We start from the raw sequence: 13,222 nt of genomic DNA, 5'->3' as shown, positions 1-13,222 counted from the left end.
CAAAGGCAGCATTAATAAATCAGAGTTCACCGATGAGCGGCTCGATAATTCATCCATTTTATACAACCTTGACATTTATAACAGGGTTCTTACACATTTTGACCAATGGATTTCCATGACTTTTCCATGACTTTCCCATGACTTTAAACCAGATGTCCATGACCAAACTGAAATCTCAGTATACACATGAAAAATGTAGAAGATTTGGGGTATTGAGTGTACGCCGGCTTGTATTTTGAGCGTCTTTCTTTAAAAAAACATATAAATTATTTCAAACTCGGCGTAAATGAACACGTGATATAACAGATTTCCACGACTTTTCCAAAACTTTTATGATTTAAGTTTTTTCCAGGACTTTTCCAGGACTTTTCTATGACTTTAAACCAAATGTCCATGACCAAACTGAAATCTCAGTATAAACATGAAACAGTTTGAACATTTGGCGTATTGAGAGCGTACGCCGGCTTACATTTTGAGCGTCATTCTTTAAAAAACATATTAATTATTTCAATTGTTCCGCCTTAAATAGTCAAACAATTAAGTATCGATTCAGAAATAATAGCCAGTGTTGCCGAGATGAGAGTGTGAAGAGGCGACGGACGCAACGTGACAATCACTAGTTTTGGATAACAATGTGGAGAACGGATGAGAAAACGTGCGGTCGTGTCTCGGCCGAACCTTTCTCCTCGATCTCGTGCTTGAGGATCTCCAGGTCCATGGAGAGCTCGTCCACGTTCTCCTTGTGGGAGTCGACCTCCAGCTGCAGAGACTCCGCCCTCTCCTCGGCCATCTCCTTATCCAGCGTGGCCATCTCGATGGCGTCCGCCGTGTCCGACATCTCCTCCATGTAATGCTCCTTCGCCTCCAGGGCTTCATTCGCCTCCTACACACACATTATTATGTTTAGTCAGTTATGTAAACTTGCCTAGATGGTCTTTTGTATGTATGCATGTGTATATATATATATATATATAGTTTTTTGTTTTTGTTTTGTTATTTTTTCTTTATTTTATATTTATTTTCAGATTTATTTGATATTAATTTAGGATAGGAATATATAAGCATTTTTTGCTTCTACCTATAACTTTTCAGTCTTTCTGTTTTGTATATTATATAGAATAATATTGTATTTTATTTTATTTGATTGACTGAATAAAATAAAATACACAATAATTAATACAATCTTTAAAACCGGCAAGAATTTCTTTTCTCTTTATGCATTATTTTGTTTTACTTTATTGCTCGTTTTGTAATAAATTAGTTAATTCTTCATTTAAAAGTCAGTGTTTTATTTGATCTTAGTGCAGCGTGGTTGCCATTCTGCTTTATGGAGATAGTAATTCCGTATACAAGTTTTTAGTGTGTTTGTGTCATATTAGTTGAAATATTATAGTAGTTGAAATAGTGTCTCCTCCAGCCTCATCCGTTATTGGAAGAAAAACCTGATTGCCTTTAATATTTGTTTATATAAAGACTATAACACTATAACTTTAGATATGTGTAACTAAATAAGAAAGAATCAAAGTTAAGTTCATGAAAAACATCCTTATTTTAAACTCTTGTGTGGACGGTGTGGCTGAAGTTTGATCAGATTTGATTGACATTAACCTGGAAACATCAATTAAACCAATTTAAATGTTTTTAAACTAGCAGGAAGAGCAAAAACTAAACAAACTAAAAACTAAAAAACCTTTCAAGATAAATAACTATTTCATTTAGGATCCAAGAGTAAGACATTGATTGAAAGTAAATATATAGTTTCGGGCACTGAGCAACACTGCAAGGTATCAGAGTTCAGGCCCAAAGTGTAAACAACGTGTTTACCAACAGTTTACACATGTCACCCTCTGAGGTTTGGCCACCAGTCATATATTTTGTACATCTCGTGTTGTATTCCGTCTCTTGCTTCTCACCCTCTTGGCCTCTTTGAGTTGCTTCTGCAGCTCCGCCTGCTGCTCCTGCATCTTTGTCTTCCACTCCTGCAGCTGCTCCAGCTGGATCTTGTGCTTCTCCAGCTCCTTCAGCTTGGCCTTGTCCTCCGTCCGCTTCATCTTCAGCGTCTCCAGCTTCTCCTCCAGGTCCTTCACCTGCGCACGCAGCGCCTCCTCCTCCTGTACGCAGGCCGACGCCGAGGAGAAGGAGAAGGAGGACACGGAGCGACGGAAGGATGCGATGAGTGAAAAGGGGAGATATTTGAAAATGGAGGATGGAGAGAGGAGAAGATGGAGATATTTCATTAGTAATCACACATTTATAAAAAGTTCATTCTTGAATCGTTCCAGGGAGTGGATCGGGAGTACATGTTTCACTCTAATCTAACAACAACGTTCATTACCTTCGCATTTTCAATGCGGAAGGTTATGTTTTGATCGCCGTGTATTTATTTATTTATTTGTATGCGTGTTACTCGCATAACTCAAAAAGTATTAAACCGAATCGCATGCAATTTGGTGGGATGATTGGTTATTATCCGGGGACCATTTGATTAGATTTTGGGATTGACCGCGTCAAAGGTCAAGGTCATGAAAAGGTCAAAATCTTCTTTTTACCATAGCGCGGTCAATTTTTATCCAATTGGCATGCAACTAATGCCAACATGTTCATAATTCAGAATCAGAATCAGAATCAGAATCAGAAACAGGTTTATTGCCAAAGAATGTTCATATTAAAAACACAAACAAACGAGGAACTTTTTTTGGCGGAAGGAAGGAGCAAAAGCACAAAGAACCGGAAGCCGTCTCCGCGCGCCATCTAGAAAGGGTGGATAAAGATGACAGCATAACATGAGGGAAGAGAGAGAAAAGAAAAGCCACCCCAACTATGGATTTGGCTCGGGTCGCAGCTTTTCTCCCCTCTCCTCCCCATGACCTTCCCTCCTGCTTGGCTCTCTCGTCATGTCTTGTCTGTCTCTATACTTGTGAGACTCTCTCCGTCGCTCTTGAACTAAAAACCATGGACGTAATCAACTGGTCCTTAAACGCACTGACACCATCTTCTCGAGAAAGCTCGGGTTGGGGAACCTGCCTGTCCTGGGGGAATGTTGCTGGATACACGATGGTGATGGGCCGTGAAGTGGCGGGTCTTGTGCCTAGCACCACTCTCCGTGGAGGACGTAGAAGACATCTACCTATTCGGAACTTTGATTACAGGATTTCTGCTGTTTGGATTTGGCGCTGCCCTGGTTTATCGGAAAATTAAGGAAACGGTGACAGCCGTTAAAAGGCCCCCTAAGGCTGCCCGACATGATTGATTGGGCAGAGTTGTTGGCACTCAGACTTTGGCATTAAACCGTCAGAATGACAACATCGTGGAGAAGCTGACGGCTCTGCAAATGAAATTGGATCGATTTGAAATCCTATTGGCAAACGGGAGGAACGTGGAAGAATAGTGGGTGCGCAAAACTGAATTGCAGCTACTGGAAGACCAAACAATCCCAATCTTATCTACTTTCGGCTCCCTCTACCAGGACGGGCCCAAGGCCGTGACTGGAATAACAACTCTCCCGAAGATCACTGAAGCGAGACTCTCTCATTCCCATTCCCTTCCCCCTATCCACAGACACCTGTGGTTGTTTTCTCCCCAGGCCCCTTCAAGGCCATCTCCATGGCAACGACCATCTTGTGGCCTGAGAACTTTGTCTGTTGTGGACTGGGGGAGGACGATACACCGGGCCATTCACACACGAACTTAACAAACTGAAATGCACTCCCCATCCCACGCCGCCTGCTTTGCCCCAGGGTGACAGGGCGGGGGGTCGTCCGCGCCCGTGGTGGCGATGGACCGGGCTGGCTGCTTGTCGGTGCTGGTTACCTTCTGCCCCAAATGGGGGGCTATCGCCCGATCTTTGGATTACCTCCCCCCCTTCCTACCGTTGCAAGTCATGTCTAAGATGTATGTGCTTATGTGCAATGGTGTTTTTGTTTCTCCTGCTCCCACACTGTACCCCTCTTGTGATATCATCTACCCAGTGCCGTGCCGCTCTAGTCTTTTTATGTATTAGGAAGCTTTAATTCCACTTGCCATGCAGCGACTCCAGCTGTGGAGAAATCAGCATGAAGCGCGGGTAGGACACACCTAACATATGTGCTTCTACACATTTAGCACACACACACACACACGCTACGTAAAAATCCTAAAATAAAGACATCCAGCCTGTGAACAGCGACAGAGCCATCTCACACTCGGCAATTAAAGACTGGAAGTCACACCTTCGACAGCTTGTTAAAATGTTAGTGAGAAGAAAGTGCTGGTTACCTTCTGCCCCCAATGACGGGGCTATCGCCCAGTCTTTGGATTACCTCCCCTCCCCCCCTTCCTACTCGTTGCAAGTCATGTCTAAGATGTATGTGCTTATGTGCAATGGTGTTTTTTGTTTCTCCTGCTCCCACACTGTACCCCTCTTGTGATATGCGAAGGTATGCGCTCTACCGAGTGCCCGTTCTAGTCTTTTTATGTATTAGGAAGCTTTAATTCCACTTGCCATGCAGCGACTCCAGCTGTGGAGAAATCAGCATGAAGACGCACACATGCGTCGCCGGGTAGGACACACCTAACATATGTGCTTCTACACATTTAGCACACACACACACACACGCTACGTAAAAATCCTAAAATAAAGACATCCAGCCTGTGAACAGCGACAGAGCCATCTCACACTCGGCAATTAAAGACTGGAAGTCACACCTTCGACAGCTTGTTAAAATGTTAGTGAGAAGAAAGAAAAAAACACTTCAATATCAAGTCACATGAGCGAATATGTTGGCCTTACAATGAGAACTTTACTAAATGTTTAAATGGTCATTTGTGACATTTTGTCGCCAGCGATTCTACATGGAAGAAGAAGGAGGAGAACAAGAAAAAGGAGGAGGAAAAAGGAGAAAGAGAAGAAGGAGGGAAAAGGAAGAAGAAGGAGGAAAGAAGAAGAAGAAAAGAAGGAGGAAAGAAGAAGAAGAAGAATCAAATCTGTTGTGTAGTTTACTGTCTGACCCTTTAATTAATTAGATTGAACATTCATGTTACAGTTTTTATTTAAATGTCCCTCTGAATTTTAAGACACCAGTTAAAGTCTTGTGCCCTTTCAGATTTTTTTCTTATGACACCAACACAAACTGACAGCTGTGTCAAAACGCCTCTGTATTTAGAGGAGCTACAGAAAAGCAAATGTCACACCCGATTCGACTCTTCCGCTCCGACGGCTCGTCGCTGCACGAAGAGTCTCAACACGTCTGTGATCTTGTTGGCTCGATGTGCATTGTGTTACAAAACACCAGCGTCACCGGCCTTCTTACTCCAGATGACAGGCAATGTAACTCTTGTGTTAAATCTAACATGAACGCATTTATTGGGTATTTTCTCTGTATTTCCTGAATGCACCTCGTCTTGAGGCCATTGGCCGCTCCCTGTCACTGTGACCACAGCGTGATGTTTGAGAGCTGAGAACGGACCTTGCTGGAGATGGGGGCCGGAGGGTTTCCTGGGGAGTGGAGGGTGGGGATGACCGGAGCCGCCAGAGGGGTCTGGGCCGGCGTGCTGGGCTCGCTGCTGCTCATCTCGCCGGCGGAGGCCGAGGCCGAGCCGGACGCAGCCGCCTTCCCTCCGGCGGGTCGGCTGGGCTGCTGAAGAAGAACAAAAACAAGGGGAAGAAATAATGAGGAAAAAAGACACTACTGAGTGTATAATGAAGAGATCCCACTGGGTTTAAAGGGAGAGATCCAACTGGGTTTAAATGAAGAGATCCCACTGGGTTTAGATGAAGAGATCCCACTGGGTATAAATGAAGAGATCCCACTGGGTTTAAATGAAGAGATCCCACTGGGTTATAATGAAGAGATCCAACTGGGTTTAAATGAAGAGATCCCACTGGGTTTAAATGAAGAGATCCAACTGGGTTTAAATGAAGAGATCCCACTGGGTTAAAATGAAGAGATCCAACTGGGTTTAAATAAAGAGATCCCACTGGGTTTAAATGAAGAGATCCCACTGCGTTTAAATGAAGAGATCCCACTGGGTATAAATGAAGAGATCCCATTGGGTTTAAATGAAGAGATCCAACTGGGTTTAAATGAAGAGATCCAACTGGGTTTAAATAAAGAGATTCCACTGGGTTTAAATGAAGAGATCCCACTGGGTTTAAATGAAGAGATCCAACTGGGTTTAAATGAAGAGATCCCACTGGGTATAAATGAAGAGATCCCACTGGGTTTAAATGAAGAGATCCAACTGGGTTTAAATGAAGAGATCCCACTGGGTTTCGATGAAGAGATCCCACTGGGTTTAAATGAAGAGATCCCACTGGGTTTAAATGAAGAGATCCAACTGGGTTTAAATGAAGAGATCCCACTGGGTTTAGATGAAGAGATCCCACTCGGTTTAAATGAAGAGATCCCACTGGGTTTAAATGAAGAGATCCCACTGGGTTTAGATGAAGAGATCCCACTGGGTTTAAATGAAGAGATCCAACTGGGTTTAAATGAAGAGATCCCACTGGGTTTAAATCAAGAGATCCAACTGGGTTTAAATGAAGAGATCCCACTGGGTTTAGATGAAGAGATCCCACTGGGTTTAAATGAAGAGATCCCACTGGGTTTAGATGAAGAGATCCCACTGTGTTTAAATGAAGAGATCCCACTGGGTTTAGATGAAGAGATCCCACTGGGTTTAGATGAAGAGATCCCACTGGGTTTAGATGAAGAGATCCCAGTGGGTTTAAATGACCGTCTGATGATGTTTTAATGGCCGTAACGAAGATGCCTCACTGCAGGTCTACATGCAGACAGCATTCTGGTTCGAGTCTTATTCAGGATGTTGAACAGCTGTTTCTATCTCTGTATGATTCCGATAATGTGTGCAGGTGTGTTTTTTAAATCCCCAACAATCTTAACAATTGATGAACACGGTTTAGTTTCTGGCTGGATTTAGCTTCTTAACAGATCACACATTATGACCCAAAAAAATATTTACAATTATATATATATATTAATGTGTATATTCTTTTCTTTTTTGTTATCTATGTAACTTACAAACAAGGCAGGAAATGATCAGCAACGCGATGTGTACGTGTTCACATAACCAGGATAATAAGCGAGCATTAGTAGCAGCGAGCCGATGAATGCTAACTTACATCTAACCACTTTAAAAAGTTAATTAAGTTATTTCCTCTCAAGCTTCAACTTTAACAGCTCAGACATGTTATATTCATATAATCCTCAAACTGACCTACACCCATATCACAGAATAAAATCCTGTCTGTTTCTTTATTTTCTAACTGACCAACTAATTAAAACTACACCTGCTGCATTGGAGGAACACCTGATGGAGCCAGGAGCCGTACAGTGTGCTGTACTTAAACATTAAAGTAGAAAAACAGCAATGTGCAAACATGTTGTTGCTATTAACCAACATAATTAAAATAGAATGGATTTGTCGTCATGTCATGTGATGTGTAGTCGCGGCTTTCTTGGCATCTCACACACACACACACACACACACACACACACACACACACACACACACACACACACACACACACACACACACACACACACACACACACACACACACACACACACACACACACACACACACACACACACACACACACACACACACAAAAATGATTCAAAGTGATAGAGGTGGGAAGCCCTGCAGACTTTGAGGACCGGGCTCACCTTGGGCCTTCTGGCCGTGGTCTGAGGAGAGGGAGGAGAAGAAGAGGAGGAAGTGGAAAAAGGTCAAAGGGCAGGAGAGGAGGAGAGGAGGGAAGGGAAGGACACAAACAGCCAGGGTTAGTGATTCAAGGCAAAGTTCATTTCAAACCGGAAATCACAGACAAAAGGACGAGATGGCTGCATGAAACTGCCAATAAAAACCTGAGGAAAGTATCACAATGAATCCATTATCGTGTAACAGCCCGACAGATCTCTCCTCTCCTGTATCCCCCCCCCCTCATCTCTCTTGTCCTCGCTGGTCTCCAGGGCCTCATCTCTTCCACTCTCGTGACCAAACGCAGCAACAACATGAACACTGAGCCTGGTACGGCCATTGTTTCCTAAATGGCTGCTTTGTGTCTCACAGACGAGGTTCTCCGGACCCCAATTCTGTCGGGCTGCACACCACAAAGACGTATCCACTCTGTTCTTATCTTACTCCTGAGAGTCCTGGGTTAGAGACGGTGCTTTTCACCATGAAGAGCGTCCTAAAACACAACATATTGTGAGAAGAAAGTTCAAAGTCAACACTAAATGTTTTTATTTGGCTGATTATAACTCATTTTATAAATGATATGGTTTCTAGATCAATTAAATCATATATCAATGGTCCCATGTTTGTGTGTGTCAGGCTGGACAACAATTCCACAGTATTTCTTCTCATTTTTACGTATTAAAATTATATCAAGAAAATTTGAAATAAAATGTAAATTTGAGTTTCAAATGTCATTCTTGACCTTGACAGAATAATCTCACCTCAAAACCCATTTCGTGACTTTGAGGGCCAACGATTATTTCCTCCATTAACTGTTGAAATGTCTTGTTTTGTTTGACCAACAGTCCAAAATCCCAAAAGATTTTACTCTGATATACAACTTAGAAATGTTGAAACCTCCTATTTTGGGCATTTTTGCTTGAAAAAAGTCAAATGAACTTAAATGAATTTGATAATTAGAAAAGTCTGAAAGCTGTGATTAAAGCCAAGCCCGTCATTTATCGTTTATTTATTGCTTCATATTTGTTAAATTCTTGAATTTCTGCGTGACAAATTGCACATTTTTGCATGTTCAGCTTAGCAGTTTTTTGTAATTATTTATAAGAAGTGTGATGACTGAACACCGTCTCTGTTCTCACAAATTACATTGTTTTGAACAGGAAACTCAAAAGAACACTACCGGGATGTTGGGAGGAATTTATGCACATGAAATATTAAGCGGAACTTAAGTATAGATGATTCAATCATTAAATATATTGAATATTTTGATCTCCCCCTCTCTCTCCCTCCCTCGGCTATTTATCGTCGTTTATTGGATTAGAGCCGGGTTATCAGCCCGAGCCAACAGCTGTACCAAATAAGAGCCGACAGCCCTCTCGAGTGTCCTGCTGTGGATGCGGGAACAGGCTGTACTGAAATCCCTTGCAGCCCGTTTGCTACCTCTGCAACCAAGTGTGAGACAATTTGATTCCCCTCTGATGGAGAAAAAAAAATACAAAATAACTACGCCTGTAAGAGAAAGGCTTCTGCATGATGAGGCCAAATAACAGATACAAGCTTGTGACAGAAACACAAGTCAACTCCAAATGAAACTAAACTAAAAAAAAAGAGTCTGCACACACATGTACAGGCATGGAATAATTCAGCAAAAATTGATAACATGATAAAATGAAGAGCAAACAAGCTGCAGCTGCACTTCAGATTTCAAATGATTTCAAAGGGGCAATTCCCACCAAAACGAAGAGGAACTGAAACTTTCAAGCATGACCTTTACAGCAGCTCTGTCAACAAAATAAATGAATGGTGACGACAACAACAACAACAACATCCTAACAGATAAGGACGATCATATGGAGTTCTGTACCTTCCGGGGTGCAGGAGTCTGTCTCATCATATTTGCAAGAGAAGAAGACACACACACACAACACACAGTCACCAATACACACACACACACACACACACACACACACAGAGAGGAAGGGGATGAAAGAGGGAAAGATGCTGGATCCACGGAGACCAGGACGGAGAGACAGACAGCTGAAGCCGAACAGACAGACGGGCACTCAGGCCGGGAAGCTGCAGTGGTGCAAATGGCCGCAGTGATTTGTTCCCGGGCTCCCCCTCCCTTCCTCTGTCCTCCTGCTCTCGTCCTCCTTTATGTCCTCCTCCTCCTCAGCTTCTCTCATAACCCGTTAGCCGGAGCCCTCAGTCGGCGTCTCCCTCTCCTTCCTCTCCCGTTTACGACTCGGACATCTTGCTGCCGAGAGCCTCCGAGCTGCTTCTGCTCGCAGGAGACGCCTCGCCTCTCCTAACCTTCGTCTCCTCCCCCCCCCCCCTCCTCCTTTCTCGCTCTGCTTGTTGTGATTTTCCAGCCCAGCCAATGCCCTGCTCCCGCATTACATCACCGTGCAGCCTCCTCCTCCCTCTCTCCCTCCCTCCCCATGCTCGCTGCTCCTCAACCCACCCGTTACCACAGGCAGACAGGAGGAGGAGGAGGGGGTAAGATGGAGTGACTGGGGGAAACAGAGGAGAGGATGTGAGACGGAGGGCGGGGCTGCAGGCGGAGGTGAGAGAGGAGAAGCAGTGACGGTGATGCAAGCCTCTCTTGTCGCCTAGCAACACTCACAGAGCTCTCTTATGGCTCATTAAAATGACGCTGACAAAAACAATGAGGACACCTGATCTGCAATACAAATTAAATATATGAAATAAACATTATTATCATATTTTAAATGATCTCCCCTTCTTCCTGAAGCAATGTACAGAGGGACGTAAAAGAAGTTGATTAGTTTTGGTGAATTAAAGTAAATTTTTAAGGATTTTCACTATAAATGTTTTGCCTCTACTTATTTTTGATAGTTTATTTGTTATTGTATGTCTTACCTGTATAATATATCTATAGCAGTGTAGCATGTGACAGTTGTTTTGACAGGACATGGTCAATTTTAGATAAAATTAAGTAAATAAGATAAGTTTGAACTTTATTCATCCCGAGGGAAACTGCTGTGCAGCAGTAACACACAGAAAATATAAGGAATGTCGGTTAAAATATAATTAACAGAAAATATATACATTACAAAAACAGAAAACATCATCCTAAACTTAATTATAACACGTTGCTTCTTGACACTTCTCTTGACACTTGTGCTTGGTTAAATTAAAGTAAAACAAATCTATTTCCAGACTCATTATTTTCATATTATAACATATTTAACTCCTCACATTAAGTCATATAGTTTAATACATTAATTACATGAATCTCACGTTAAATAATGCAATAAATGTGTACTCATGTGCAGTCAAAAGGGGTGAACAATATGGATACAAATGCAATTGCATGTTGTATATCAGTATATACAACAACAAAGTATTACAAAGGTTCAATTAATTTTGTGTTACTTTATACTAATCTACTACATAAAAAATAAAAGTTTTTAATAGTACAGGTTAATCAGGTCTACATTTCCCAGCTGCAACACATTAATATATAACTAATTATAATCCAATGATTTAATAAGAATCTGAACTGGTCTATTCTGCACAATACTTTTACTTTTGGTACTTCCTGTACGTTTCGAACGCAGGACTTTTCCTTTATTTGTATGCTGGTTGTGCTTCTTTTACCTATTCTTCCATAAAAGTAGAATAAATGCAAAATGGATTTGAAAAAAAACTCAAACAAAACGTTAGTTTATGCTTTAGATGTAATACTGTTCATAGTAATTTAAAAAAAGGGTGATTTTAGTATACAAAGTGATTTAATAGGTCAGTTCATTCCTTGAGCTTTTCTAATATCTTCCTCTGCTCCACTAATCTCCTTCTCTGCACAGCTCGGCAGGGCGAGAGAGGGCCGTAAGAGGATTCATTAAATGGGAACGCTCTGATTAGCTGTGAGCTTTAAACCTCAAATACTTTCGCACCGTGGCCACGGAAATGTGGCCGGTCAATAATTTGCGATGGCTGTGATGAAACTGGATGAGGCTAAAGTAAATACACCATGGTTGAGTTCTTTTGTCAGAATATTTGATGGAGAAGAGCGATTGTTAAGAGAGAAAGACTGAAGCGGAACTTCACAGTTCGGGCTGCTGAGGCGGAGAGAAAAACTGTCGAGACGTATCCGTTACAGAGCGGCGGAGGGAGATGCGCGTCCTGCTGAAATATTAAACATCTCTCTCTGTGAGCCGCTCACTTTCTCTGCACCGCACAGACTAAGTGCAGCTCTGAGACGGCATCCAGGGAGACGGAGGGAGGGACACACACACACACACACACACACACACACACACACACACACACACACACACACACACACACACACACACACACACACACACACACACACACACACACACACACACACACACACACACACACACACACGCACACGCACACGCACACGCACACGGACACGCACACACGCACACACACGGGGATGAAGTGGCCGCTCAGGAAGCACAAACGCAGCATCGCCCGACGCTCCATTTGCGCCGACGGGGCAAAACGGCAACTGCTATTTTGCGAAACTCGAGAGACAACATGATGCAGAGGAAGTTTATCGCATCTGACATCAGGAAAAGTAGAAACAAATTAAAGTGTCCTATTTGAAGGTTACATCACGTTGTCCCCCTCACTCTATTTATTATTGTCAGCGACAATGAAAGTTAATGACGACAACTCGGCTTTCATGAAACATGACGCAGTGAAATGAAACCAAATATAATCTTATTACTATGAAAAAAGAATAATAATTTGAGCTTTGTTAATTTACTAAATTGATTCACACTGTATTTTTTTAATTAATTAATTTGTTAATTTATTAACGTGTTCATTCATGTATTAATCCATCTATTCATTTAATTATTTATCCATTTATTTATGCATTCATTCATTTATCTATGTATCCATCTTTTGATCTATTTATTAATTAATTAACTTTTAAACACTTTGTGGTTCCATAAATACCTTTTGTTTAAAATAAAAGACTGGATAATAAATCAACGTGTTTTTTGGTCCTATAACTTAGGTTGATTTTTTCTATTTTTGCATTTTCCTGCAAGTCCTGACAGCCGTGTGACATTTAACTGCTCACATCCCTCAGTTACATCTGAACATTCAGGCCTTGGTGGTTGAGCCTAAACTGAGCTCCTGAGGTTGAAAGTCAGATGATGAAGTAGAACCGAGTAGACAGGAAATCCATAAGCTCTGCAGCAGGTCTGTTCTCTGCAGGCGGGAGGGCGTCGGATTTCACCTCGGTCACCTTCTGACATTTATCAGCACGTACGAGTCAGCGGAGGATGATTGTTGATGAAAACTGAACTGTCGGCATAAACCGAGTCAAGATGAATCCACATAAAATATCATGAATAGAATCTTTGCCTTTTTGGACCCTAAGAATGTAAAAAATATATATATATATATTATAATCTTCAAAATTAACAAGCTGCAATGGCTCAACGTAAGAAAAGGATTTTAGGGTTGAACACCCACAAATCCACCACTGTGCTACGACCTCTTACTTCTT

At 42.1% G+C, this 13,222-nt stretch overlaps 1 protein-coding gene across 7 annotated transcripts in view; it reads right to left on the bottom strand.

Moving 5' to 3' along the window:
- Positions 1–13,222, bottom strand: part of dctn1b (dynactin 1b) — a 45,615-nt gene that overhangs the window by 13,472 nt on the left and 18,921 nt on the right. For 2 of the 7 annotated variants that reach the window (XM_056426960.1, XM_056426959.1), the window contains 4 exons: positions 7,668–7,688; positions 5,445–5,615; positions 1,914–2,111; positions 679–883 (listed from right to left, as the gene is read on the bottom strand). In XM_056426960.1, coding sequence (XP_056282935.1) covers positions 679–883; positions 1,914–2,111; positions 5,445–5,615; positions 7,668–7,688 — 595 coding nt within the window. Of the gene's footprint in view, positions 1–678; positions 884–1,913; positions 2,112–5,444; positions 5,616–7,667; positions 7,689–9,565; positions 9,938–13,222 lie in introns of those variants that run through there. The other 5 variants (XM_056426964.1, XM_056426965.1, XM_056426961.1 and 2 more) reach the window with 5 other exon arrangements.

Source organism: Pseudoliparis swirei, chromosome 11, assembly GCF_029220125.1.
Source record: "Pseudoliparis swirei isolate HS2019 ecotype Mariana Trench chromosome 11, NWPU_hadal_v1, whole genome shotgun sequence".
Classification (NCBI taxonomy): Eukaryota; Metazoa; Chordata; class Actinopteri; order Perciformes; family Liparidae; genus Pseudoliparis; species Pseudoliparis swirei.
Note: the sequence above shows the minus strand (reverse complement) of the source record. Positions and strands in the feature narration are given on the sequence as shown.